The 14,417-nt window shown below is 37.1% G+C and overlaps 1 protein-coding gene across 1 annotated transcript in view; it reads right to left on the bottom strand.

Moving 5' to 3' along the window:
* Positions 1–14,417, bottom strand: part of BICC1 (BicC family RNA binding protein 1) — a 114,761-nt gene that overhangs the window by 62,754 nt on the left and 37,590 nt on the right. Inside the window, exon 2 of the mRNA XM_049809650.1 lies at positions 13,132–13,178. Coding sequence (XP_049665607.1) covers positions 13,132–13,178 — 47 coding nt within the window. The remainder of the gene's footprint in view (positions 1–13,131; positions 13,179–14,417) is intronic.

A 14,417-nucleotide genomic window follows, 5' to 3' on the forward strand; every position in this document is an offset into this window, starting at 1 on the left:
AATCATTGGGCCTTCAAGAAAAAACAACATTTAGCTGCAAGGCAGCTGGAAGAAAAGCTTTTGGCTTCCTTGTATTCCAGCTCGAAAAATTTATAGTTTAAACACTTTGGGGAGTTTTTACATTAAGACAGTAAGAAATGATTTTTTCTTACGTTGCAATTTTGTTTAGCTGATTTTGGATGGAAACTGGAATGCCCTGAATGCAAAAAACCAACCAACCAAAACTCCCCAAAAGCCCACGAGCATTTCAGAATTCAAAGGAACTATTTTACATGCAGTAGATGAAAGAGAACAACATATCAAACAGACCTTTCTTCATTTAAAACACATTAAATGAACATAGTATTCTTTACAGTTAGTGTTATCTTATTTCTGATCTTCCCACATCTGGGATTCATGCATCTTGGCCATTTCTGCCTCAGTTCTTATTCACAGTGCAAGTACAAATGGGTAAGAACCACCTGCATCTACTAGTGGGTTTCTGCAATTGGTTTTCTCAACTTCAGCTCAACAATGAGCTCATTCCAACTGAAGTGAGAAAAGTAACTCTCAAAACTGCAAGCATAACTATCAAAAAAAGCCAGTTTGTTATTTCATCAATGGAAAACTGCTCTTTTTCAGTGTGAAGAATTAGCTTCCTCTGTTTAACCTTGCTTAATACAACAGAAAATATAAACACCATTTTAACAAGTAGAGTACTTAATAAATAAGCAAAGATGTTAAAAATCTTGTAAACACATTTAAATTATGTTTTTGGAACAGGTACATGTTTATCTTAATCTATATCTAAGAATATCTTTCTGTTTTTAAAGACTAAAACCAAACGGAAACACCTAGGTTTAGATCAACATCATCAATGGCACTAGACACTTAAACATTTGCAGTACTGCAACAGTACCTTATTTTCAACTATCAAACAAGGCAAATCCTCAGAGACTCCCTAACTCCTTTGCTGCTTGGAATATTTCAGAGACTACACTCCATTTCTTGAAAGCAGACTGCAAATCCTGTCCATGAGCCTGGTGACAAATGCTGAAAGCTGAACCTGCATGAAGTATTTTAGCAGACCAATTGGGTAAATTATACAAAAGAAAATTAAGCTGAATAACTACACGTGATCACATCCATGAAAATAAAAACCATTGTTGTCTGAGGCAGCATAAAACACAGGCGGATGAGAAGCAGAAGAGGGAACCAAGTAGTGATTCTTCTAACTTAATTAATCCTTCTAGAAGCGATCCAGTTCCCTCTAGGGTACTGGAAAAAAATAACGATATCCTTCTAGATCTTGGTTTTTACGCAGAAACCACCTCTGAGTGCAGACAAATTACCACAAAGCATACAATCAAGACAGGACCAAAGCTATATTTTTAATTATCTTTAGTTATTCTTCACATCATTCTCAACGCTACGTTTACACACCTCACAGAGAGAGCGCTTCTTAGTATAAAATCATCTTCCAGCAAGACAAAAAGGTATGACCAAATAAGATGCAATTTTTCCAAGCAGTCTGAAGATCAAAATTTAAAAAACTTTGATGCAATGATAATGTAACAAGTCAAGGGAAAAAGCAAAGAGGGAAAGAGGTGACAACTACTGTGAATTAGAAAAATAACAAAACCACATTGATATACGAGACAAAATAAAAAGTTGCAAGGATCAAGTTCTCCATCAAGAAGACATGGGGAAGGGACTGGAAGTACCAAATAGACATTGTTCATTTGTATTTCACAAGCACACCTCGGAGCTACAAGTATAAGGGCACGTCTAGAGAATTATTACTGGCAACATGACCATCTGGAACTTCAAAGCCAATTGCATCTGCAAGTTCCAAGATAGCTCCTAATCTCAATTTTAACATAGCATCAATAAATATCCTTTTCTTCACTGATATAAGATAAGAAGTATAAAGTGCTCGGAGCCAGAAACAACCCCCAACGTGTATTACCAAGAAACAAGTGTTTTCCAGTGTAACTGTGTACGTATAATAACTACTACAGAGGAGAAAATCCCATGTGTGAGGGTAGGATGAGGACAGGGAAGGGCAGAAAGAATTAGAAAAAGAATTATTTACATAAAGGTCACGATAATAGAAATTCTATAAGTAGATGTCTGGTAATCTTGTTCTGAAGTTGAATCTCCATAAGGTTAAAGAAAACACACCAATTCTTTATGGATTACCATAGTTTGCTAATTTTATGGAGGATAACTGGTACCCAAGAAATATTTCATGCACAACTGCTGAAGGGAAGGTGACTGATTGTTTTGTTACATCGCTGTATCCATCCCCATTTTTAATGGGGCTGTTTTCTGACAACCATTTTTCCCCAATCCTCAAGAAAATTTGTTCCATCAATTTTACAGAAGACAAAGATGAAAGTTACTGTGCAAGACAACAAAGAAAAAAATGAAATACAGGAATATCAATAATAAAAGAAAAAGTACCATCGTAATGGCCTTTCAAAACTTGACAAATATGTTTTTCCACAAACGTGGAGTATTAATGGGAAGATAGTTTTACTATCATAAACACTCTTTTTGCAGATCCAGAACAGTCAAGTAGTTGCTGTTGCGGGTCAGGTGCAGAAAACAAGCCAAGCATTATGTCGATATTCTACTAAGCTCTGCAGGTAGATTCCAAGATTCCTGCCATAAACACCCATCCTGACTTCTCCCAGCAAAACTGATTCTTGAACCCCACCGCATATGTTTTTGCTCTTCTATGGGTACATTTTAATTGCTTAATTATTCACAGGGAGCACACTGTTTAAAGGATAAAATGGAAAATACTTAAGCAGTGAGGTTAAATCACAATGCTGGTTGAATAACCTGAAGATGAAAAAACTGCAAAAGCTTTCTAAGTATGGTTTGGAATGATAAAGTGAGCTTTAAAAACAAAGGCTGTAACAAGTCATATTTTTTTAAGCATCAAAACCACTCCAAAGCCAGGTTCTTACAAAAAAAGAGACCAAACCATGATGGAACTTTACATCATGTCATCCATCATCCGATACAGATTTTTAAGTATTTGTTTTTCCAAATATTACCTCAAATATTCTTCAGGATACAAAATTAATTCAGTAGTTAACTGAAAATACTATGAGAGATATCAGAGTGGTCTGATCACATCTTACCACAAGATATACGTCGTCCTCATTTTGTGCCTGTTAACTTTTCTTTACACCTAGAAAAATCTTAAATAAGTAGTGAAATTGGTTAATATAAAACTGACATGTAGTACTGTCTTAATCTCAGCAGCAAAGTGGCTTGTTACTAGACACAAATACTTGTAAGACAGATACAGGTACTTACCGACCATCATTTACAAATGCACAGAAGCTGTGTTTGATAGCAACAGTTTCTGCTAAAGTGTCCGGTTTTCATAAATTGAGTGCTCCAACTGCTTCAACTCAACAAAGTAGCCACAATAAGTGAACAGGCAACTCAATGAGTATTTCTTAATCAAACTGAATATGAAAAGCATAAGCTTGCATTCTGAACACAGCTTTAAGAACCATAATGAAAGCTGGTGCTGTGCTCAGAATATTTAGAAGTTTGGAGTTCCAGTTGATCAGCAATTTTATTTTGACAAAAAAAAAATTTTTTTCTTTCTAAGAAGAGACACAGACAAAATGAGTTCAACATAAACACAGTCACAGTCTTGATGCAAAATGTGCTTGTAATTAACAAGGCAAGAGTACCAGGGCAAAGGGATTAGTTATCCACTTTAACTCTCACAAAAAAGCCAAAATTCAGTATTGTAGCTTTCACTTCTTAAATTTTTAACATCCAAATAAGCATTCCATTTTAGAAAATGAAACCATTACATGTACAATTTAATTCACTATTAACCAAACGATGACATGCGACAAAGTTAAAATCAGACCTCAGGATGCCTAGTAAAGTCACACACACAAAAATTTTGCCAGTCTCTGAATATTTTGCTTCACAGACATCAAATGTTCATCTTGCACCTTCTACTTTCAGAGAAATCGTATTACTGTGGCTCCCTCAGTATGTATGCATTTAAAGCAACATAAACAAATTTACAGTTTATTTGAAACATGGAATATAATTTGTATGAAAATTTAAAAAAAATTCTACATAAGCAGAAGAAAACCTGAGCTGAAGAGTCACAACAGACAAGTAAAATTCTACATGGGCTGATACTTAATTTCTTCTTCTAATGCAGAAGTGGTGAAACAGCAGTATCTGAGGGGATGACTAATCCCTGAACATGAGTTTTGGCAGCAAGAACAGATCAATGGGTGTAGCTGGAACCACAAGTGGTATTGTATTTAATGGTTTGTTTTTGTTTTGAGTTGGGGGGAAGAGAAAGCAGGGGAAGAACAAGGAGGGGAAGGAAGAACAAGACACAGAAAGGAATTATGTGAAGTTACCCAGGAACTGACAGTGTGAATTCAGCCTCTAGAACCGGGGAGGCCAGAGTAAGCGCTCGAGATGCCAGAGCCAGAACACATCAACAGTACAGCATCAAAGATGACTGGGTTTGGTCAGGAAATATGGGGCATGTAACAAGTTAAAAGAGAGGAGATGACAAAACTTAGCCCAAAGCTCGGTACAAATTTGTCGCTCTTTTGTAAGTCTGGCCTATGATATGGCTGTAGCAATGGATTCCTATCCTGAGCCCTGTTGTGGTCCGTGTGTGTCCCCGTTTCCCCCCCCCACCGGTGGTCTGTATATGAAACTCAAAACTAGAATTCACTGTTTATATTACAACTACTGCTCTAAAAAGAAGGCAGTACAATCTGTCTGACTCCACAGTATTAATGCTACCTTTCTGCAGGTAAGAGTGAGGGGCCCTTTCTGACCAGGAGCAGATGGCTCTGGGGCACCCACACATCCCAGGCTAAAACACCATTTGAGTTTGCAGTTCGTGCTCCTGTGTGGCAGAAAAAACATCTCCCATGCAGAGCAGTGGCAAGTGAGAATTAAAACCATAAAACATAGAAAAACCTTTTAGTAAGTTTGTTCCTAACTTAGACTGCCAACACCAATAGTTTACAGGTAAATGTAAACTATTTAAAAACACAGCACAAAACGATGCATTGGGAGGACAAGGATCTAGCCTCAGTTGTCTAAGTTTCTGTACAGGAAGAAGCATTATGAAAAAAAGTGCCTTCCCAAGTGCAAGGAAATGAAATGCATGTGTCTCTTCTAGAGTAGGGGTACCTGATTTCGCTATTTTATATTCCAACTGTCAGAAACCCCAAAACACATTTTTAGAAAAGTATCTGTATGTGACTACTTACCTAGTCCTTCTCCCCTAAATTTACGTGTCTTTGAAAGGGTAATATTTAAGTTACTTTAGAGACTATCATATGGGATAACCTGTATAGGTAAGGTTCAATACTGCCATACATGTTTCTTTTCATTCTTCCACTGAAAGTCATTTGTTTCAATACTGCAGGAATTTGATCTTCACATACTAATTTGTCCATTAACTTTATTAAGTGCAAAAATAACTTTATCCAAAAAAATTGAAGCGTTTCTGAATTTTCCAACTGATCTAGATTCAGGTATAAAAAGGAATAGAAGGAAAACATGACCATTTCCCATTTGCATACTTCTACACAGCTTCATGTCAAACTAAGCAAAATACTAACATGCTTTCCTCCAGTGTCTCATGACCAGTAATTTTGTGGTCTGCATGTACAGACTGAGACTTCTCAAAGAAGCAAGCAGGCTGTTTGTTGTCAAGGACTATATCCTAGCCCAGAATAACTCTAAACAAACTTACCATCTTCACTAGGTATTCACAGCTATCCCTAATGATTTTATCAAGAATTAAGGCAAGCATGTGCAGGATGAAGAAGTACTGAAGCTACAAGTTAGAGGACAAGATTGACATCACAGGCAATGTATTAATTTATTCATAGTTTTGATCAATGGGTATCAGCTGATAATACTTCAAAAAAATAATTAACAGATTATATGTAAAGGCAATAAAGACAGCAGAGTAACAACATCAGCTTTACAACTCAAACTTTCAGGCTATAAATAAAAGCTCTAATTCAGTAAAGAGCAAATTGAATAAAGCTACCTATGCAGGTATGGCTTCGGAATGTACATCGTTTCCTTTTCCATTAAAGTGTTTTTAGCTTAGAAGGGAACACATGCATGCCTGCACACAAACACTGTATTATTTTTTTTTAACCTTCACTTTACCTGAAATGAACTAGGTAAGATCATTCGTAAAACAAAGGCCTTGTTTAGGCAAGGAAGTATTGCAGTATTATTGCTGGGTCCAAAAACTGCACTAAGTGAACCTTCTGCAACAATAATGTTTACAGAACTTTGTACTTACTTTACAAATACAGCAAATAAAGTTAAGTGAGAAGAAAACTCTACCGATCAAACACCCTTACCTGGAAAGAAACATTGAAGTCCTTCCTTTACTTGACTTGAATGTTTTATTCACGCTCAATGGAAGTATTAATCAGAGGTCACAGGTAATACTTTTACTTTAAATAAATGACTGAAAGTATATACAAAAATATAAAGGGATTATCTAAGCATGCAAGAAAAAAAGCTATAAATGTACCTGTATGTACAACATTAGTGAATTCTACACAAGTAATAGAAAAAAGGGTAAATTTAAGAAAAAAATATTACAACAAAGCCCCCACAGCACATTGTTAGAGACACCAATATGCAGCCAACTCGTCTCTCCAAAAGCAGAAGCAGCAAGTCTCCTCCCTACAAATCAGGAACCCACTGTATATTATTAATTTGTATCATTCTCATACTCGCCTCCTCTTTATTTTTTTTTTTTTTTCAGAGAAAGAAAAGAGTACAAGCATTTCTGAGGACTGAAATCCTTCGTCTATTATAAGAGAGAATTTAACTTTCAGAGCAAAAAGGATTAAGCATCTCAGTCGAGACTGTCAAGACAAATTATTCCTTCTGTTTTGCTTTACAATGCAAGAGATCCTGCACAAAATGTTAGGTACAGCAATAAGGTGGTGTAAAATGGAAATTCATCATCAACTAAAACCCTGATTCACTTGGAACTCAGACTGAGGTCCAAGCAGCGCTGTAGAGAGTCACTCAGTATAATACTACATGATGAAGATCCCCACTGTTTCTGGCCAAGGGAATTCTTCACAAGCAACTCAGCAAGGAAAGTTGCTGGTTTAAGACTTTTACGTGCAGTGGGCACTTCAAAGATTAGGCCCAGAGAGCTTTTTCATATTACAGGTAAACTCTCAAGACTGTCCCCGTTATATCAGAAGCAACACAGAAAAAACTACAGATGAAATAATAAAAACCCCTCGTAATTACTCTATTCCCTTAACAGAATGATGGCTATACTAGAGATGTGACAAATGCAGTTTTCCACAAGAATGAAGCCTTCCTACCACTTAGCTGTGCCTGAACTAAGCAAAAAGTTAAGTAAGCATTCTTGATTTACCTTCTTAGAGAAACCAATCCAACCTAAACAGTCTCCTTCTTTCCACTGGGTGTGGTTTTGCCAAAAGGGAGACAAACCTCTCAATCTCAAGATTTCCTGCAAATGTTGACTGCCATCGACATTCCTTCAACTCTCTAATCCATACGACCCTGTCAGAGCCGTCGCTTCCTCTTCCCAGGAAGCGAAATGAGAGGAAGCTCAACGTAAATCAGAAGCGCACGCCAACATTCCCATCGCAGCCTAGCACAGCCAGGCACTTCAAGCAAATTCTGGAAATGTATGGCCTTAATATATCCTTGTCACATGCTATGAGCCAAACTCTACATCAAGAGGTTATTTTAATGCTAATGCAGATACCGATTTCTACCCATAAAAAGTGGAAGGTGTGGAACCAGTTTCTACAGTTCAAAACTGCTCCTGTGGTTGAAATAGAGACAAAACCCATGATAATGTATAATAACCATGAACCTGCTAGTCTCACTAGCAAGATAAAGAGCACTGGAAGAGGAGCGGTTGCCATCACAAATGGGAATATAGCCTTAGGGAAACCATAATTATAAATAGGCAGTTTGAGAGAAGTCACGGATGAAGACACATGGAAAGCCCCTCAGAAGTTACTGCTGAACATGGATAATAATCAGCCTGAGACATCTTAGTCTCAGGTCAATGATTAATATTTTTTATGCTTGAAAGTGCCCTAAGCCATTCACATTTGAAGCTCTACATACATGTTTCATGTTCAGAGATTAAAAAGGAAGACCGAACAACTTTCAGCCTGACCTACTGCAGACAGAAAAATAGAAAACTTTTTTTAGTTAAATTTATTTTTATCAGTATATACTATCTCTACTTACAAAAGCATTCATGCATACATAAAACACTGTATCAATATATTCACACATAAGAATATTGCAAAAGTTGCAAGGTTTGCCCCAGATCAACCTAATGAACATTTTTCAAAGATACAAGTGAAAACACAGGATGTTGCAAAACAAGCTCTTTTACTGTCTTAGATAAACAAACTAAGGGCTTGAGGCAGCTTCCTTAGTGCCTTTGTTGCCAGAGCTTCCTAAACAAATAAAAGTTAATGTACATTCATTAATAACTACTGCATATAGAAGAGAAATTTAACAGAAAGGTGATTAAAGATGCAGTTAGAAATATCTATTTTTCACATCCTCAAGTAATTGCAAGTTTGTTTTGGTTTTAATATATTGGGGTTTTATTTTTAAAAAAATCTTAGTGCTACTGTTTCCAATGTCTATTCTGGAAAAGCAACTCATTTGAAAGGATGGTTTCACCAAGTATTGCTTCCAAAATGGCCTCAGTATCTTTTGAGGTGCTATTTGTTTAATAAGGAAAGGAGCTACAGGTGAAACACGTTACACATAAGGACAAGAAGGAAAATGAGAAAAAAACCCCCAAAACCCTAGTCTTCCTTTACACTCTTAAGCTCCTAATAATTAACAGAAGAGATTTTGGAACACACATGCAACAGTTGCCCCTCTGCATCTTCACACTTCCAAGCACGATTACATTCCCTTGGGAATAAGAGAGTCTGCAGTCAAGAGAAGCACAAACATTTAAACACACATTTTGCCTAAATCCAGTTATATATTAAAAAAACCCCTAAGTATCTGCAACTGTGCAAATGAATATGTTCCTTCAAACACCATTCCTCTTTGATTTAAAAAAACCAACCAACCAACCCCTCCACCAAACCTAAACAAATCTCAAACATTCAGAAACAATAAAACCCACAAGTTACAGCTGGCTGGTAGTATATTGTGCTTTCCACAAAATCAAATTCTGCAAATGCACTCTTGAAAGCCAGGAAAGGAAGAGCTGAGGAGCCCCTTCAGAAATACTCCAAAAGCCCATGACTAACACACATACACGCTGAATTATGCTGGAATGAGCAGCTTACATCTGACCCAGAGTCAAGCACTTGGGCAGAGCACCATGTGTGCATCATTTCCAGTCACTATGTCCTGCACATTAGCCCAAGAACTACGTCCAACTTCTACTAAACCCCCAACCTTCACCTACTGCCCACCATACTGTTGACAGTCCCGTGACAAGGCTAGATGTACACTCTTGCTCTGAGGAATTTCAGTATGAAAGCTTATCATCAGCACTAGGATTTCCAAGTGTTCAAGAAAAAATGACTTGATGAGGCAAGAACTAAAAGCAAACAGAAATGATACATTAAATTCCCCTCTGTCTACACGACTGACCCTCATCTCTTTTGGATTATGAACTCTTCAGGGCAGAGACCCACCACCTATTTACATTTTATATAAGAGTGCCATGCATATCTGTAGTGCTACATAAATTATATGTTCCTGGAAACAATGTCTTGGTTTTGTCTGGGAAGGGCTCTACTTGCCTATGAGGCATAAAGCAGATGGTGTAGAACTCAATGGAAAAATTCCACCATCAACTGAAAATGGGCTTTGGATCAAGAATAAGTAATAACTTCATTTTATGTGTTACTCTCACGGAATAAAATTAGGACAATAATACATAAAGCAAGGTCCACAAGGATCTTTTACATAAATAGTATGTAATACAACAGCAAACCAATCCATGTTTATTTAAGATTACCTGTCACTGAATTGCGGATCAGAGAGCTCTAGAGAGAAAGCTATCACATTATTTACTTATTTCTTGCTAAGCTATTAGCAGCTCCTAGTGATGGGATTTTGAAAAATCCATATTAGACTATGTTCGGTTTCCCCCCTTTGAAGTAGTACTAAAACTCAGAAATGTTAGAAGAAAATATGCTAAAGTCTTCAGATTTTTTTAAAGTGACATTACCAAAAAAAACATTTATCTACTTTTCACTTTAATTCAGAAGCAAAGGGGCACTTCATCATTTGATCTTCCCCACCATGACAGAGCAGAAATACCAGCTTTTATTTGCCCCTTGCAGCCCAGAACTGGGGTTTATTCTGTAACTCCACCAGCAACTGCAGAACATGTGCTTGTTTCTGCTAAAATGTTCAGTGAAATAATGCATTTTGACATTTAAATTGTTATTATTAAACTTCGAAAGTTAAAAGTTAACAGAAGCAGTTCACATCCACTGAGAGTCTGCTTGATTATGAAAATCCAAGAAAGTAATACTGCTTGCTCACATGTTTGAAGACCAGTAAAAGACTACTCAGCACCAAAACCTTGTATGAACTTAACTTTCTTTAAAAGCATGACAGATCCATTAGAGCACGCTATATGTAGCTTAACAATCCAGGCTGAGTCCCTGACTTCGAGCCCAGCTCAGAAAGCATATGAGCAACTTCTGTTCCTCCTGAGGGCAAGCTAATAAAGAACTGAGTGCCGTCCCCCATTGACCAGCCACCAACAGCCCCTTACAGAGCCATCTGCAAGAAGTCAGCATCGTCTCGCTCCCGCCAGTACCGGCTTCCTCTCTCCTCCCTCTTGGTCCGCGTGCCTTGACATACGGAATCACCTTCTCGAATCTCTGCCTTGCTACTCCTGTCATTTCAGCATTCATGCGAAAACTTCTTTCACCTCATGCTCCCTGTCCACCCAACAATAACTTCAGCACATTGAGGGTAGAGTTTGTCAGAAAATACTATAAATTGCATTATTTATGCAAATTGCACCCTCAGTTCTTGATGGGCCTCTTAAATGATGCACTTCCCTTCCCTGTTCCACTCAAAAGCCTGCCAATAACACCCTGAAGAAAGTCTCATTTTCAAAACCGTTTTAAAAAATGCATTTACTATAGCTTCGATTTCATATTAAGTTTCTGAAAGTATCTTGCTGCCTTAGTTTGCAATGTGTTTCTAATGCTACAAATCACTTTCTTCCTCACTACACAACATGAAACACATGAAAAGAGTCTTCATCTTACCTCCAGAAACTGTGCCTTATTCATTTCACATGAGAAAGGAAAAAGCTTAACCCTGATTAAAGGAAATTGCACAGACAGAGACGGTGAGTAAGCTATGAGCAACTGTCCAAAGATTTTTTTGAACAAAAGAAAACTTGCAAAGAAGATAGTTTCCATCTGTTTTTATTAGCTCTAGTATTGTGTGTATGTACTTAGAAACGTCAGTAATCTAAGCTGTAGTTGATGAGACAGTAAGAAGAATGCCAAAGTGAAGCAGCTTTAACCTATTGCAACATCCACACTGTGCCTATATAATAATATGCATGTATACGACAATATATTAATGCCCAAATAGCCATTACATCTATTATCAATAGGGTTAAATAGTGTACTCATTCACATATGTGAAGTTCAGCACATTTCACTTTCTTATTAAAATCAAGACAGTATTTTTTCTATTACACTAATAACTACATAATTGTAATGTACATCATATCTACAGTAAATAATCAAGTATACAAATACACATGAAATATATAAACCACTTAATCCCACACAGAGGAAATATTTTGTCCACAGCTTCGAGAATTATAAGCAGATTTATACAAGTAAAAGAAAACAGTGTTGTAAAATGAATGATGCGTAGGATGAAGTATACACTACTATGGCTTAGCTTTGTGTCAATACGTAAAAAAGCCTCATGCATTTTGATAAAATCCTAAGGAAGAATTATTGACACATTCTCCTCTGTGCACACTAATATTAGACAGTTACGCACAAGCACCACGTTCAGAAAAGTAACTTCCATTGTCAGTCAAGAGCGGCATAATCTGAAGACTCCTATAAAATAATTTCTGGAACAAACATTTTGGCAGTATACATACTCCTCCCCACCAGCCTTCATCAAAGCATCTGACAACCACGTGCAGGATAAAGTATCCTTTCACATCCAAGAAGAGACATTTTTTAAAGTACCACTTACAAATATGAAGAAAACTTGGAAAATACAGTAAACTACTTGTTTAACGGACAACCAGTCAAAAAAGGAGTTTCAAGGCATTTCAGTATACAGCATGAAAATTTACAGTCTTCTCCATAGTACAGAAAGACAAAACAGCTCATCATTTTTATTAGCATACTGTATGCAGATCTTCATTAACATAACTCATAAATAATATTTTACACACTATTCTTAGGGGGAAAAAAAAACCCCCAAAACCCAGCCAACCAAGCCAAAACATGTTGCTTTGCAAAAGTAATTTCAAAGTCATTACTCTTGACCATGTTTCTCTTTGTAGTTTAGTTGCTGCAGGACTATTTTTTCCAGTCCTTCCGTGCCTCTGTCTAACCACAAACTTTATTGAATCACTCTGTGGATTGTGCATTTCTTTCTTAAAAGGCCTTTGCGTTTCTCAACTAAATATCTATGCTTTCAACAACATCACAGTAAGTTTCATGTCAGTTTTTCAATAACAGGATATAGCATTTATCCATAGACATAAAAACCTTAAGACCACCTCACAACATCTTCTGGATGAACCCCCTGCTATTAAGCAAAATAAACTTTCATAATGCATATTTTGACATCTTCAGTTAAAGAATAATCAAGTTTTTGTGCACGAAGGACAGTAGCATACACCAAAGAACATATTTCTGATCACACTCCATGCACAGCTGATGGTTAGTAGACACATTAAATGACAAAAATATTTTTTAAAATTTGATCAATACAGTGGAAACTGCGCATTAAGTTTGATAGGTTGATCTCATGAATGAGCAATGGGCATAGTTTTTCCTCTAGTCAACTGATGTTATAGCATTAAAATATCTTTCTTACCTTCTGAAAAAAGTCTTCCCCACTTTTCCCTTTGCCCTCTGCAGCAGCTGTAAAAAAAAAAAAAAAGCAGGATCTAGTTACTACACACATCGGAGAAGATTTACAGGTTTACACACAGACATTATCAATGAGTACACGCTACTGTGAAATTATAACTCCAGGTTATTTTTTCTCATGCAATAAACATTTATCAACAACTAATACCCAGAACAACCTTTTGCAAGTCACTTGCTGAGGATAGAGTCCAAGCAGATGTTCATATATGCATACTAGAGCTATAATATACTAATACATATTTTAGTTACAAAGTAAATATTGTCATGTAAGTCTAATGATTTATTCACACTGCATACTTTGCCGTGTAATTCTGCCAATAGGAGAATCAAAAGAAAGCTAGGAGGGCACAAGATTTACTTTATCAAGATTAAAAATTAGAACCAAAATAAGAATAAGCATTACAATAAGCCAGAAACATGCTAAAAATATTTTTTCCTCTATTCTGCTGTTTTTTTATATTGAAGTGAAATATAAAGCTACTGCTGTTAGGTTTATTGAGACTGAGAAAGCGCCAAAAAAATCTAAACACTTGTTCATGATGTTAACTGTTCCTTTCTCAATTGCTTGTTATCCAGTGAAATTTTGCAACATGTACTTTCCAACAGCCAACGTTTACGAGCTACTACCTTCAAAGAAGCTGAAAAATGAATGGCAGCCCAAATACTTCCACTAGAAATGGTGCCATTGTACAAACCAGAGGCATGAGCACACTTGAACATTTGAGAACGATGTTCAAGAAAGATGACTTGAAGCTAAAAGTGGCACTGAATGTGGCTACCAGTAGGGCTTGGCAACTGTCAGCAAAGAAGCACTTGTTAAGCAGGGCAAAACTATGAGATCTTCACCCTCTTAGCCTAGGAAATCAAAGGCTGAAAGGTGAAAGTCTTGACTTTGTGAAGAGGAACACCATCAGAAAACACTCTTCACACCAGTCCTATTTGGAGAAGGGTCGACAGAGGACGCCGCCCTCCTCCTCACACCCAACACACTCCTCTTGCAGTGTCCAGTGACTCCGTGCAAGGGGCTAAGCAGGGGAGGGGGCCAGGACCTAAACTGCAGAGAGGAGCAGCAGGGAAAATGGGCATCACCAGAGGTACGTGTGCCAGCCCACCAAAACGCTCCCTGTACTCTAGGGCTGTACTGGTCACACTGGGACATTTGTATCTGCATAAAAGGAAACGTTAACAAAAGGAAGAGTGAGTAATAACTTAGTACATGTAAGGCTGTAA

Source organism: Accipiter gentilis, chromosome 9 (assembly GCF_929443795.1).
Source record: "Accipiter gentilis chromosome 9, bAccGen1.1, whole genome shotgun sequence".
NCBI lineage: Eukaryota > Metazoa > Chordata > Aves > Accipitriformes > Accipitridae > Astur > Astur gentilis.